The 13,780-nt window shown below is 44.3% G+C and overlaps 1 protein-coding gene across 2 annotated transcripts in view; it reads left to right on the top strand.

Moving 5' to 3' along the window:
- Positions 1–336: 336 nt before the first annotated feature.
- The window catches only part of UAP1L1 (UDP-N-acetylglucosamine pyrophosphorylase 1 like 1), a 92,643-nt gene continuing 79,199 nt past the window's right edge, over positions 337–13,780 (top strand). Inside the window, exons 1-3 of one of the 2 annotated variants that reach the window (XR_004540958.1) lie at positions 337–932; positions 3,010–3,214; positions 9,674–9,849. Coding sequence is in view for 1 of the 2 variants with exons in the window: in XM_033962105.1 (XP_033817996.1) it covers positions 644–932; positions 3,010–3,214; positions 9,674–9,849 (670 nt within the window). In the remaining variant the exon portion in view is untranslated. The remainder of the gene's footprint in view (positions 933–3,009; positions 3,215–9,673; positions 9,850–13,780) is intronic. The other variant, XM_033962105.1, reaches the window with a different exon arrangement.

The raw sequence follows: 13,780 nt of genomic DNA, 5'->3' as shown, positions 1-13,780 counted from the left end.
GAAAGAAAAAAAAAAAAAGGTGTAAATAACAAAATAGGTAAATAAATGGGGGGCGGGGGGGGTGTCCAGTGTACTTGTGTGCCTAAGGGTCCTCCAAAAATTAATCCTGCCCTGCATATACTTGGTTTATTATTGAAACATGCATAAATAAGACTAAAAGAAAGGGTACGAAATTACTGGCCTTTAAACAAATATTATCAGTTCATTTTTTTTGCAAGCTTGGATCATTTGGGTTTCCAAACAATTGTTGCTGTGGAGCTGTAGGTTTCTATAAGCAGTCCACACGAGACCGATCCTGGCATAAAACCCACATCACGTGCAACCTCGTGCCCTTGGCTTATGTCTTGCAGAGACAAAAAAATATTGACATTGCTAAAGCAGGAAAAAAAAAATTTTTTGACCAAGAAAACGGAAATTTAGAAATGACGAATCTGTCTGGGTTAGTTATGTTTCTTTCCCAGCCTTTGATTGGGCTAAATAAATTTTAAAGAGAGAAACAGTAAAAGGCTAAAGGGGAGCGCGTCCTCCAGAGCAGGTAGCCACTGCCCAAAGCCAGCGTGAGACCAGACTCTAGCGAGTCTCGTGACGGCGTTCGCCGCTTCCGGGATCAGAATTCCATTAGCAGGCGGGAGCTCGCGCCGGCATGGCATCCCTAGAAGACATCCGCCGGCGGTTGCAAGCAGCCGGTCAGCCGCACCTCCTGCGCTTCTGGGACGAACTGGGCGCAGCGCAGAGGGCCTCTCTGCTCGGAGAGCTTGCGGGGCTGGACGCCGAGCTGCTGAAGGAGCACTGCCGTTCAGCCGCCGAGGCCTATGTCTGGGAAACCAGCGCCCCGCAGCGCCTGGACCAGCGGCTGCAGCCCGTGCCGCCCGAATTTCTGGGCAGTGTGAGACGAAGTGACCGGGAAACTCTGGCCCAGTGGGAGGAGGAAGGTGAGCTGCTGCCTGGCTCCTGTTTCTGGCGCTGGTAACAATTTATCTTAGGTGCAGTTCCAAGTCCTTATAAGTCAGCAGTCAGAGTTATTCTTACATTTTGTTGCTCAGTGTTTATTTGAAACGAAGTGGTGGGTTAAAATACAATACTAGCTTTCTTTCTTAAGGCTGCTGCTTAATAATTTTTTTTTCACTTCATGCAATTATTTCTTATCTGGAAACATAAAGTTTGGCAGATTTTGTTCTGTATTGCATCTTTAAAATACTGTAATCTCTTCTTCTGAAGTTTTTTTTTTTTATTAGGCTATGCACATAGTTTGGAATTTCAGATAACTTCCAATGATTCCCAAATCTTTGTTCTAAACATTACTTGTGGAGGACGTACAAAAAAGTTAAAATGGCACTAGTCTAGTGGCTCAGGTAGCAAGTGCACTGGTCCCTGCTGTGATCCCTTGAGTCTGATTTTTCTCTCAGGTTGGCTGGGGATTCTAGGGTTTTGTTTAGACCCAATTTTACTAAAGCTTTTTCTACATGCTAAGACCATTTTTTTTACCACAGCTACAAAATGGCCAATTTTCTACTAATGATCACACACTAATGTTGCAATTAGCACACAGTCATTAAAAAGAATTACCACATGAGCGCTTACTGACACCTATTTTGTAGGCAGTAAGGGCTCATGTGCAATCCTGTGCTAACTAGTTAGTGCATCTGCATTACTGGGTGCTGATTAGCACAGGATTGCCTGCTCTCTGCCCCTAGCCACATCACCACCACCAACATAAACTACAAAATTTTTTTAGCTCAGTTAATGCACACTGATTTGGAACTTACCACAGGACACTTGATCATGTCCCTTGGTAAGCTATTTTAAGCTAGAGTAAGCACATACCTAAGGTAGAGAGGTCTTCATGGGAATGGGGATTGCAGAAATCCCCCCCTAACCCACGGAGACCCCCTCTGGCCCATGGGACTCCCACGGGGACCCCCCTCTAGCCAACGGGACTCCCACGGGGATGGAAGGCTTTGGAAGCAGGGTTTGTCCATATAATATAATGGACATGTCAGCCTTAGTAAAAGGGGGTTTATAAGGGTTCCACCAAAGAGATTCCACAAGGAAAACAGCAGCACAAACACAAAAGAAACTGTGGAATTGATGATCCTGTCAGAAGTAATTGCTGCTTTTTATGGGGACGGGCGGGGATGGAGGGAATTCCTTGCGGGGATGGGTGGGGACGGAGAGGATCCTGGCGGGGACGGGTGGGGACCGAGAGGATCCTGGTGGTGATGGGTTGGGACAGAGAGGATCCTTGCAGGGACGGGCGGGAATGGGTGGGATTTCTGTCCCCGTGCAACTCTCTAACCTAAGGTGACCATGTGTCCCATTTTCAACGGGACCATCCCGTTATTGGACCGACCGTCCTGTTGTCCCGACCCACTGCTTTGGGATGCTGAAATGTCGCGTTTTCAGGGACAGTGTCCTGAAGTTGTGCGCGGGGACAAGGGGCTGGTGATCGCTTCCCCTCCCTGCCACACTAAAGCCTACCTCCCTTCCTCCAGCGCCGATTCAAGCCCCCCCCCCCCCCCCCGCCGCAGCCGCATGTATTGTCACCACCTGCGTCTGGAATTCCCGTCTTGTGTAACAGTGCCCTGTAGAACACAGCTCGTACAGTAGCTTTAAGAAGTGGAGTGGCGGTGACACTGAGGACCGGTAATTGAGTGAACCCTTCTTTTTCCTGGCCTGCCATAGCCCCGCGTCCTCTTCTTTTTCATCCAGCTCCGGCTGTGCCGCCGTTCTCGGGAGAATGGCAACCTCGGTGGTGGATAAGACTTCCAATAAGTTTTATTGTACTGGACATTGTCTGTTTGTGTTGTTTGGTTTACCATCACACTGAGAAAACCACTGTTCTTATGCTTCTGGCTTATAGTTCTTCCAGTAGTAGTGCATTAACTCTATCAGTTCTAATTTAAACATCAAGCAATCGGAACTGGAGCAGGGAATTCTGCTACTCCTAAGAATGAGCTTGGACTATTGCTGTAGTTCTCTAATCTTGTATTCTGGTTTGTTTTTCACTAGGCTTCTGTCAGATCTCTCAGAACAAGGTAGCGGTGCTATTGCTGGCAGGGGGACAGGGAACTCGACTGGGAGTGACCTACCCTAAAGGAATGTATGATGTGGGGCTCCCCAGTGGAAAGACGCTGTATGAAATCCAGGCAGAGAGGATCCGCAAAGTGCAACAGCTTGCTGGCAAGAAATATGCCATGAAAGTCACAGTGCCATGGTTGGTACTTTTACAAATGTATCATAAATTTAATTTTAATCATGAATTTATAATGCATGTAACTATTAGACTAGTGTCTCGCAAACTTTTTTAAGCTGCGGCACTCTAAATGCAGGGCTACTGCTGGAGGACCTCCAGGCATGCATAGACATCGACCTGATGTCACGCGCATATGTGATATCATCACGTCAATGTCCTCGCATGCACGGAGGTTCTCTAGACGGGGCCTTGAGCTGGCTAAACCTGAAATTGGACACCAGTAAGAGGGGGGTATGGAGAGGCGCTGGTAAGGAGGAGAGGTGCCAGTGCTGGCTGACTGCCTATAGGATGTGCCTCTTGCCTTGAGTCAGTCGGTGTTTCTCCTCCTTGCCGGTGTCTCGCCGCACACCCGGAATCTCGCCGCAGCACACAGTTTTTAGACAGATTGTAAATGACAGCAGATAAAGACCTGAACAGTTCATCCAGTGTTACTATGTTTATCACGTGAGGGGAAGTATGTACTAATCTTTCACCTGGGCAATTGACTGAGAAGTCAGAAATGTAAAGTGATCTAGAGTTTTAGTTAATTGTTGCCATTTCACCTGGGTCATGTCAGAAAGATTGATCCGTTTCTCATTTTGGCCTTCCCCCCTCTCTCATCTCCTATGCATGTAGTATAGGAAATACATCTCCATTCAAACAGTGTGGGGCAGTACCAGGGCTGGATCAGCTTACCTGAGTGAGCTTGTAACCCTTCTTTTAATTTGGACTTTGATATGGCTGCTGAAAAGTTCACAGCCCAACCAACAAAGTTGGGGCAGTCTCCATCAAGGGCTATACCTCCTCTTTTACGAAACTGCAATAGCAGTTTCTAGCGCAGAGAGCCGCGCTGAATGGCCCGCGCTGCTCCTGATGCTCATAGGAACTCTGTGAGTATCGGGAGAAGCGCAGGCCATTCAGCGTGGCTGCTAGAAACAGCTATCACAGTTTTGTAAAAGGAGGCCAAAGTCCAGCAATTTTCCCCTTTTTTCATTCCTTCGGAAAAATCCAGAACACAAAAAGTGGAAATTCACTGGACTAAGTGTATAGCCCTCGATGGAGACTGCCCCAACTTTGTTGCTGAGAATTTTTCAGTGGCCCCTCATATGGGCCTGATTCTGTTGCTCATTAGCCATGTGTGCATCAGGGCAGCAGTTTCCCATGTGTAGGAAACAAGGTCGGAAAAACAGTAGCAGTGAGGTATATTTTGAGGTTGATGGGCAGGGAAGAGAGTGAGGCCTTGGTTCCAGGGAGCTATTTAATAAGGAAGTAGTGACGCAGCTATGCAAATAATGCTTAAGTTGAACATTAAACTGAATTTATCCATGTGCTTAGCAATTTGTTTTTGTTTTGTTTTTACCACTCATTTTCTTCCCAGCTCAGTTCTAATCAGGTTTGTGATCTGGCATTATGAGCCTTAATTTGCAAATATCTGGGGATTTTTGCCCCCTATTTTTTTTTATCCTTCCTCTCTTTCTTACTCTGGTCCAGCAACAAAGCTAGGGCAGGTCATTGAAGTGATCATACTGGCTGGGAGGCTCTGTGGCCCATCTCCCTTTGGAATCTTAAACTATGGGCCCTGATTCTAGAATCACCCCTTGCTGGATCACAACTTCTAATCACTGATGTGGGCAATGGAGGCCCCAACCCAGAAATTGAACCAGGGACTTTCCATATGGTCCAGGCCCTGTAATTAACATAATATAACAATAATATATATTCTGCATAAGCCTTACAGTTCTAAGTGAATGACAATACAAGAAGCTTGCAATATTCCAGTGACTATAAATGCAGTTGTACACAAGCACAAAATATATATATTTTCAAATTACTAAAGTAATACAATTCTTAACTAACTTTTTCTAAGCAAAAATATTTGAAATAAAAAGGTTTTCATCTGATGCTTAAAGTCCAGGTAATTCCTAGCAGTTAAGAATATAATAGATAGGTCTTTACCTAGTTAAGCTGCTTGAAAAGAAAATAAATTTCCTATCAATTTTACTTTTTTTTTTCTTTTACTTTTTGCGGATGAGAAAGCTAAAAAAAAATAGTGTTCCTGGATAGTCGCAGAAAAACTAAAATATAATTCTGCACTGATATCGGGCTAACTGCACTGCAGTTTCCAGATTGACCTATGAAGTCCTTGAATGGAGGAGTAGCCTAATAGTTAGTGAGAACTAGGGGAATCAGGTTCCTGCAGCTTCCTGTGACTCTGGGCAAATCACTTAACTGTATCCAGGTACAAAATAAATAACTGTATATAATATATGAACCACTTCGATTGTAAACACAGATAAGCGGTATATCAAATTCCATTATTTTTCCCTTGTAAGAATGGGCCTCACATTGGTCAACTCTGTATAATATTCTTAACATATACTTAATATCTTTTTATTGTTTTTGGCTAGTTAAATAGTCCAATTGTCATTCACTGCCATTTTTTCAATTGTGGCATGAGTTATAGTAATCCTTTTAGTAAAAACATGAGCAACTTCATTACTGTTTATATGTTGCACAGAGATACCATTTCTAGGGAAGAAATAAGCTTTTGTACTATGTGGCAGCATGGCTGTTAGATAAACTGGGAGTCTCACAGAAACAGGATACAGTGTAAATCAAAAGGAAACTTTACTGGTAAATAAACAAACAAAACGGAAGTCTGTTTATGTCACAGACTTGGGCCACAAGCCCATTAACAATGGCTTCTCTTCTCTCTAGCAGTCCTCTTGTCAGGTTTCTACAGCATAGTTTGTCACTTAGGCATGTATGTATGTAGTCAATATTCTCTATGACATCATCTAATCTAATCTAATATTTGTGGACTCGGATAAGGAACTGGTGTGGCTCACTGTAGCAGTGAAGGAAACGATCAGAGACAAGAAGACTTCGTTTAAGGAATGGAAAAGGACAAAAACTGGAGAAAGCACAAACAACATCAAAGCAAGTGCCATAAGGCGGAAAGAGGGGCCAAAAGAGACTACGAGGAAAAAATGGCCAAGGAGACAAAAAATTTTAAGCCATTAGATGACCATGGAATGAAGGGAGTACTAAAGGAAGACAAAGCCATCGCCGACAAAACTAAACACATTTTTTGTGTTTGTATACCTAGGAGGATATATCCAATATACCAGAAGCCAACAGGCTATACACAGGAAATGAAGATGGGAAACTGACAGGGTCACTGGTCAGTCTAGAAGAGGTATGCAGACAGATTGATAGGCTTAAAAACAATAAATCCTCGGGACTGGACGGCATCCACCTGAGGGTAATCAAGGGACTGAAAGGGGTTATAGCTGAACTGCTTCAACTAATAGCCAATCTTCGATCCAATCAGGAAAGATTCCGGAAGACTAGAAAGTGGCAAATGTTACGCCGATTTTCAAGAAAGGTTTGAGGGGAGATCCAGGAAACTACAGACCAGCGAGTCTGACTTTGGTACCGGGGAAGATGGTAGAGGCGCTAATAGAGGGCCACATCATCGATCACCGTGACGGACACAAACTGATGAGGACCAGTCACCATGGCTTCAGCAAAGGAAGATCTTGCTTGATAAACTTACTGCACTTCTTTGCGGGAGTAAATAGGCAGATAGACAAGGGAGATCTAGTTGACATTATATATTTAGATTTTCAGAAGGTGTTCGACAAGGTCCCGAAAAATTGTGAGCCATGGGATCAAGGATGATATACTCACGTGGATTAAAAACTGGCTGGCGGATAGGAAACAGAGTGGGGGGTAAATGGACAGTACTCGAACTGGAAAAGCGTCACAATTGGTGCCGCAGGGTTCGGTGCTTGGGCCTGTGCTCTTCAACATATTTATAAATGACCTAGACATTGGCACAATGGGTGAGGTGATTAAATTTGCAGACGATACAAAGTTGTTCAGAGTAGTGAGGACACAGAAGGATTGCCAAGACATAAACACACTCGAAAAATGGGCAGCGAAATGGCAAATGAGGTTCAACGTGGATAAGTGCAAGGTGATGCATGTCGGCAACAGACATTATATGCACGAATACAGGATGTTCGGTGCTATACTCAGAGCCCGAAAGAGACTTGGGAGTATTTGTAGACAAGTCAATGAAACCATCCGCACAATGTGCGGTGGCGGCGAAAAAGGAATGCTGGAAATGGTTAAGAAGGGGATCGCAAACAGATCTGAGAAGGTTATCATGCTGCTGTAACGAGCTATGGTACGCCCCCACCTAGAATACTGTCTAACACTGGTCGCCATACATGAAAAAGGACATAGTACTACTCGAAAGGGTCCAGAGAAGAGCAACAAAAATGGTTAAGGGACTGGAGGAATTGCTGTACAATGAGATGCTAGAGAAACTGGGCCTCTTCTCCCTTGAAAAGAGGAGACTTGAGAGGGGCATTATAGAAACATTTAAGATATTGATGGGAAATGACTTAGAGAAAGAGAGATTGTTCACCCTCTCCAAGGTGAAGAGAACGAGAGGGCACTCACTAAAGTTAAAAGGGGATAGATTCCATACAAATGTAATGAAATTCTGCTTCACCCAGAGAGTGGTAGAAATCTGGAACCCTCTTCCAGAGGCTGTTATAAGGAAAAGCATCCTTCAGGGATTCAAGGAAAGGTTAGATAAGTTCCTGCTGGACCAGAACATACGCAGGTAAGGCTGTACTCAAATAGGGTACTGGTCTTTGACCTAAGGGCTGCTGCGTGAGCGGACTGCTGGGCACGATGGACTGCTGGTCTGACCCAGCAGCGACAATTCTTATGTTCTTATGAGTCTGGAGTTGGCTGTAGAGGAGGAGGGGCACAGATAAGAGAGACTTATCCAATGAGTGGAGTGCCTGGGGGGGGTAGAAACATAGAAACAGAAAATGACGGCAGAAAAGGGACTTGGCCCATCAAGTCTGCCCACTCTATTGACCCACCCCCCTAACTTCTTCCCCTAAGAGATCCCACATGCCTATCCCATTTTTTCTTAAAATCTGGCACGCTGCTGGCCTCAATTACCTGCAGTGGAAGATCATTCCAATGATCAACCACCCTTTCAGTGAAGAAATACTTCCTGGTGTCGCCATGAAATTTCCTGCCCCTGATTTTCAGCGGATGCCCTCTTGTGGCCGTGGGTCCTTTAAGAAAAAAGATATCATCTTCCACCTTGATACGGCCCGTGATATATTTGAACGTCTCAATCATATCTCCCCTCTCTCTACGTTCCTCGAGTGAGTATAGCTGCAATTTACTCGGCCTTTCCTCATACAGGAGATCCTTGAGTCCTGAGACAATCCTGGTGGCCATTCGCTGAACCGATTCATCTCTCAGTACATTACCTTTTGGTAATGTGGCCTCCAGAATTGTACACAATATTCCAGATGAGATCTGTACAACGGCATTATGACTTCGAAACTTCTACGGATACAACCCATCATTTGTCTAGCCTTGGATGAAGCTTTTTCCACTTGATTGGCAGTTTTCATGTCTTCACTAATGATCACTCCTAAGTCTCGTTCTGCTGCAGTCCTAGCTAAGGTCTCATCATTTAGGGTGTAAGTTCTGCACGGATTCCTGCTGCCATTGTGATGAGAGAGGAGAACTACATTATTACTACTATATTTGTAGGTCAGTAAGAGGAGCTTGAACTGTATGCGGAAATGGATAGGGAGCCAATGAAGTGATTTGAGGAGAGGAGTAATGTGGGCGTAGCGACACTGAGGGAATATGAGGCATGCAGCAGAGTTCTGAACAGATTGGTGGAGAGAGATGGTTTAGCAAAAGGCCAGAGATAAGCAGGTTGCAGTAGTCTAGGCGAGAGGCGATGAGGGTCTTGGCAGTACACTCAGAAAGAAAGGTTTTGATTTTAGCCATATTGTAGAGAAAGAAATGACAGGTTTTGGCAGTCTGTTGGATATGTGAAGAGAAGGGGAGCAATGAGTCAAAGATTACCCCAAGCTTGTGAGCCGACAAGATAGAGAGGATGAGGGTGATGTTCACAGAAATAGAGAATGGGAGAAGAGGAGTTTTAGATGGAAAGATAATGAGCTCAGTCTTGGACATGTTTAATTTTAATTTATCTGATTAATTTTTCTCATTGTATCAGTCTTCAAAACATATGTCAAACCTTAGAAGTATAATTCCCAACTGCTCCATGTGCTAAATAAAATCCCATCAGTGTCAATTGACTAAAATCTGATATATCCTTTAAGTATTTAAAATCTTCAAAGTCTTGTAATGTAAGTCACCTTGAGCCTGTATGGATATATGGAGATAAAAGATTAAAAAATAACCTGTGTCTGAATTCAAGAAAGTGTGGGACAGACACATGGGATCTCTTGGGGAGAGGAGGAGATAGTGGATGCTGTGAATGGGCAGACTGGATGGGCCATGTGGCCTTTATATGCCATCGTGTTTCTATTCTTGAGTCCTAGGCCATAGAATCATACAAATGTTCTCTTATTTAATTAGGTACATCATGACCAGTGAATTTACTCTGGGGCCAACAGAGAAGTTCTTCATCGAACACAACTACTTCAATCTTGATAAGAACAACGTAGTTATGTTTGAGCAGAGGATGCTGCCAGCAGTCACATTTGATGGAAAGGCCATCTTAGATCAGAAGGGCAAACTGGCCCTGGCCCCAGGTATTTATTTTATTTGGATTTTGTTCACATTTTTTAAGTAGTAACCAAAGATATGCAGTGGAATTTGAACTGGAGTTCCCTGATTTTTCAGCCTGGTCCATTAGCCACTAGGTTATTCCTCCATTCCCTGGGTGCTCATTGTTTGCTGTCTTTGAAGCTTTGTGAGGCATGAGGCCCCATGTCTTATATTTTGTGATTAATGGCATAGGGCAACAATATTCAAATTGCTATGCCAACATTTTTATAAATATTGGGTAGCTGATACTGGAAAGATGTTGAATAGAAAACAAATACTACTATTAATTATTTTTAGAGCACTACCAGACATACATAGCACTGTACAGAGTCACAAAAAAGACAGTCCCTGCTCAAAAGAGCTTACAATCTAAACAGACAAGACAGACAAGGATGTCATGGATACAGTTAAGGGGAACAGTTAATCTGCTGGCTGGGTTGGAGGGTAGTTGGGAGCAGAGTTATGGATTGAAAGGTATTTCAAAAAGGTGGGTTTTCAGATTGCTTTTAAACAAGGGAAGGGGCTTGGTGGACAAACACAAGTAATTTTATTCTGGCCATAGGGGGCAGTTAGATGATAGGAACGAAGTCTGGAACTGGTAGTGGAGGAGAAGGGTACAGCTAAGAGCAGCTTATCCGAGGAATGGAATTCTCTGGGAGGTGTATAAGTAGAGAGAAGAGAGGAGAGATATTGAGGGGCAGCGAATGAACACACTTGTAAGCCAGCAATAGGAGCTTGAACTGCATGCGAAGGTGGATAGGGAGCCAGTGAAGTGATTTAAGGAGATATTTAAGTAATACTGAGATGTTTCCTCAGTGGAGCATCCACATTTTGACCATAGTATTGAACAAGCAACTGAAACACAGTTCAGTTATGGCCCCTCCAGAATCAGTACTCAAAGGTGTTAAATCCATGCCCGCAAATGGTGACTTGCAGAAATTCACATAGTTTTTTCATCTGCTCCTCCTTGCAGGACACATTGAGGGATACTAATGTATGCACCAGGATACGCCTGGCTGAGCCTCCGCGTGTGCGGATCACCGGACTGGATGGACCCCAGGTCTGATCCGGTGCAGGCATTTCTTATGTTCTTATGAGCCCCTTACAGAAGTCTTTCTGATCTGCTCTGTTTCTTTTTCTTATTTTTATCATCTTAAGTTCATTTTTCGGTGGCTTTGGTGCCGTGAGACCCCTTTTTGAAGTGGTTCTCTGCTGGGAAAGGAAGCAGTTTCCGCAAAATGGACTGCAGGTTCACAGGGCAAGCTTTGAGTGGACCTCTGGGGTCAGACTGCAGTGTGTCACCTTTTGGGTTTGGGGTCTATCCCCTGGGGACTTGCTTGCCTTCTGACCTTAACAGTAGAAGTGGACTTGGACTAGATATACTACCAGATCGATAAACTTAAAAGTGATAAATCCCCTGGACTGGATGGAATTCACACAAGAATCTTAAAAGAATTGAAGGTTGAAATCGGAGAGTTATTGCAAAAACTTGCCAACCTGACAATTAGAATTGAACAGATACCGAATGACTGGAAGATAGCAAACGTCACGACAATTTTCAAAAAAGGATCGAGAGGTGAACCAGGCAACTACAGACCTGTGAGCCTTACGTTTGTCCCTAGAAAGATGGTTGAAGCACTGATCAAGGATAGCATAGTCCGGCACCTAGATACACACGACTTGATGAAACCCAGTCAACATGGCTTCAGGAAAGGGAAATCATGTTTAACAAATTTACTTCAATTTTTTGAGATCGTGAATGAACAAATTGATAGTGGAGAACCAGTGGACATAATATACTTAGACTTCCAGAAAGCATTCGACAAAGTTCCACACGAAAGACTTCTCAGGAAACTACAAAGCCATTGAATAGCGGGAGATAGACTAAGATGGATAGGCAAATGGCTGGAGAACAGAAAGCAGAGAGTGGGCATAAATGGGAAGTTCTCCGATTGGGAGAAAGTGACTAGTGGTGTACCCCAGGGCTCGGTACTTGGGCCGATCCTATTTAATATTTATATCAATGACCTTGAAGAAGGAACATCCAGTGAGATCATCAAGTTTGTAGACGACACAAAGCTATGCTGGGCAATCAGATCGCAGGAGGATAGCGAGGAACTCCAGAGTGACTTGTGTCAGTTAGAGAAATGGGCAGAGAAATGGCAGATGAAGTTCAATGTGGAGAAATGCAAAGTAATGCATTTAGGCAGTAAGAATAAGGAATACGAGTATAGAATATCAGGTGCAACTCTGGGTAAGAGCGAACAAGAAAAGGACCTGGGTGTACTGATAGATAGGACCCTAAAACCGTCAGCACAATGTGCGGTGGCGGCAAAGAAAGCAAATAGAATGTTGGGTATGATAAAGAAGGAAATCATGAGTAGATCGGAGAGGGTCATAATGCCACTTTATAGAGTAATGGTCAGACCCCACTTGGAATACTGCTTCCAACATTGGTCTCCCAACCTAAAGAAGGATATAAAACTGCTGGAGAGGGTGCAGAAACGAGCAACGAAGCTAGTAAAGGGTATGGAGAAACTGGAATATGAGGATCGACTGAAGAGACTGGGATTGTTCTCCCTTGAGAAAAGGAGACTATGAGGGGATATGATTGAGACCTTCAAAATATTGAAAGGAATCGACAAAATAGAGCAGAAAAAATTATTTACATTGTCCAACTTGACACGGACAAGAGGACATGGAATGAACCTAAGGGGGACAGGTTCAGGACAAATATCAGGAATTCTGCTTCACGCAGAGAGTGGTTGACACCTGGAATGCCCTCCCAGAGGAGGTTATTGCGGAATCGTCCGTCCTAGGATTCAAAAGCAAACTAGATGCACATCTTCTTACGAGAGGCATAGAGGGATATGGGTGACTAAAATTACACCAGGTATACACCGGGCAGGGCCTCCGCATGTGCGGATCACCGGACTTGATGGACCGAAGGTCTGATCCAGAGATGGCGCTTCTTATGTTCTCAGCAGTTGGCATGGATTATTTGCAATCTTTAGAATCAGCCTACTCTGAATTTAAGGAAGCCTGGTCTACTGCGGCCTATATTGCAGTCTCACTATCAGGATGCTCTGTCTTCCCTTTTATGATGATATCTTTTAAAGATACCTTGTCCCGAACCATGCTCTCTTGAGTGACTGTCGACCTTACCCCAGTTTCTAATTTAAAAGCTACTCCATCTCCTTTTTAAATGTTGATGCCAGCAGTCTGGTTCCACCCTGGTTAAGGTAGATCCTATCTTTGCGGACTAGGCTACCCCTTCCCCAGTATGTCACCCAGTTTTTAACAAATCTAAAACCCTCCTACCTGCACCATTGCCTCATCCACGCTTTGAGACTCCAGAGCTCTGCCTGTCTTTTGGGACCTGCACGTGGAACAAAGTGCATTTCTGAAAATGCTGGCAGTTCTGGATTTTAACTTCCTACCTGAGAGACTAAATTTGGTTTCCAGAACCTCCCTATCACATTTCCCTGTCATTGGTACCCACATGTACCAAGACAGCAGGTTCCCCCCAGCACTGTCTAAAATCTTATCTAAGTAACGCGTGAGGTCCGCCATCTTCACAACAGGCAGGCAAATAATCAAGCGATGCTCACGTCCACCAGCCTAATGATCCAATCTCCCACTATAACGGCTGTCCTAACCCTTCCCTCTTTTGCAGAAGCCTCTGGGGCCACATCCTCAGTGCAAGAGGACATTTCATCCCCTGGTGGGCAGGTCTTGGCTACAGGATTAACTCCTACTTCTCCAGGGAGATGCTCTCCTTTATGAAGACCTCTTTCCTCTGAGACAGCACAGAGCTGCCAGACTGGAGGTGGGACTTTTCTACAACGTCCCTGTAGGTCTCCTTTATGTATCTTTCTGTCTCCTTTAGCTCCTCCAAGTCTGCTACTCTAGCCT

The sequence above is a fragment of the Geotrypetes seraphini genome, chromosome 10 (genome assembly GCF_902459505.1).
Source record: "Geotrypetes seraphini chromosome 10, aGeoSer1.1, whole genome shotgun sequence".
NCBI lineage: Eukaryota > Metazoa > Chordata > Amphibia > Gymnophiona > Dermophiidae > Geotrypetes > Geotrypetes seraphini.
This window is presented reverse-complemented; position numbering and strand designations above follow the sequence as displayed.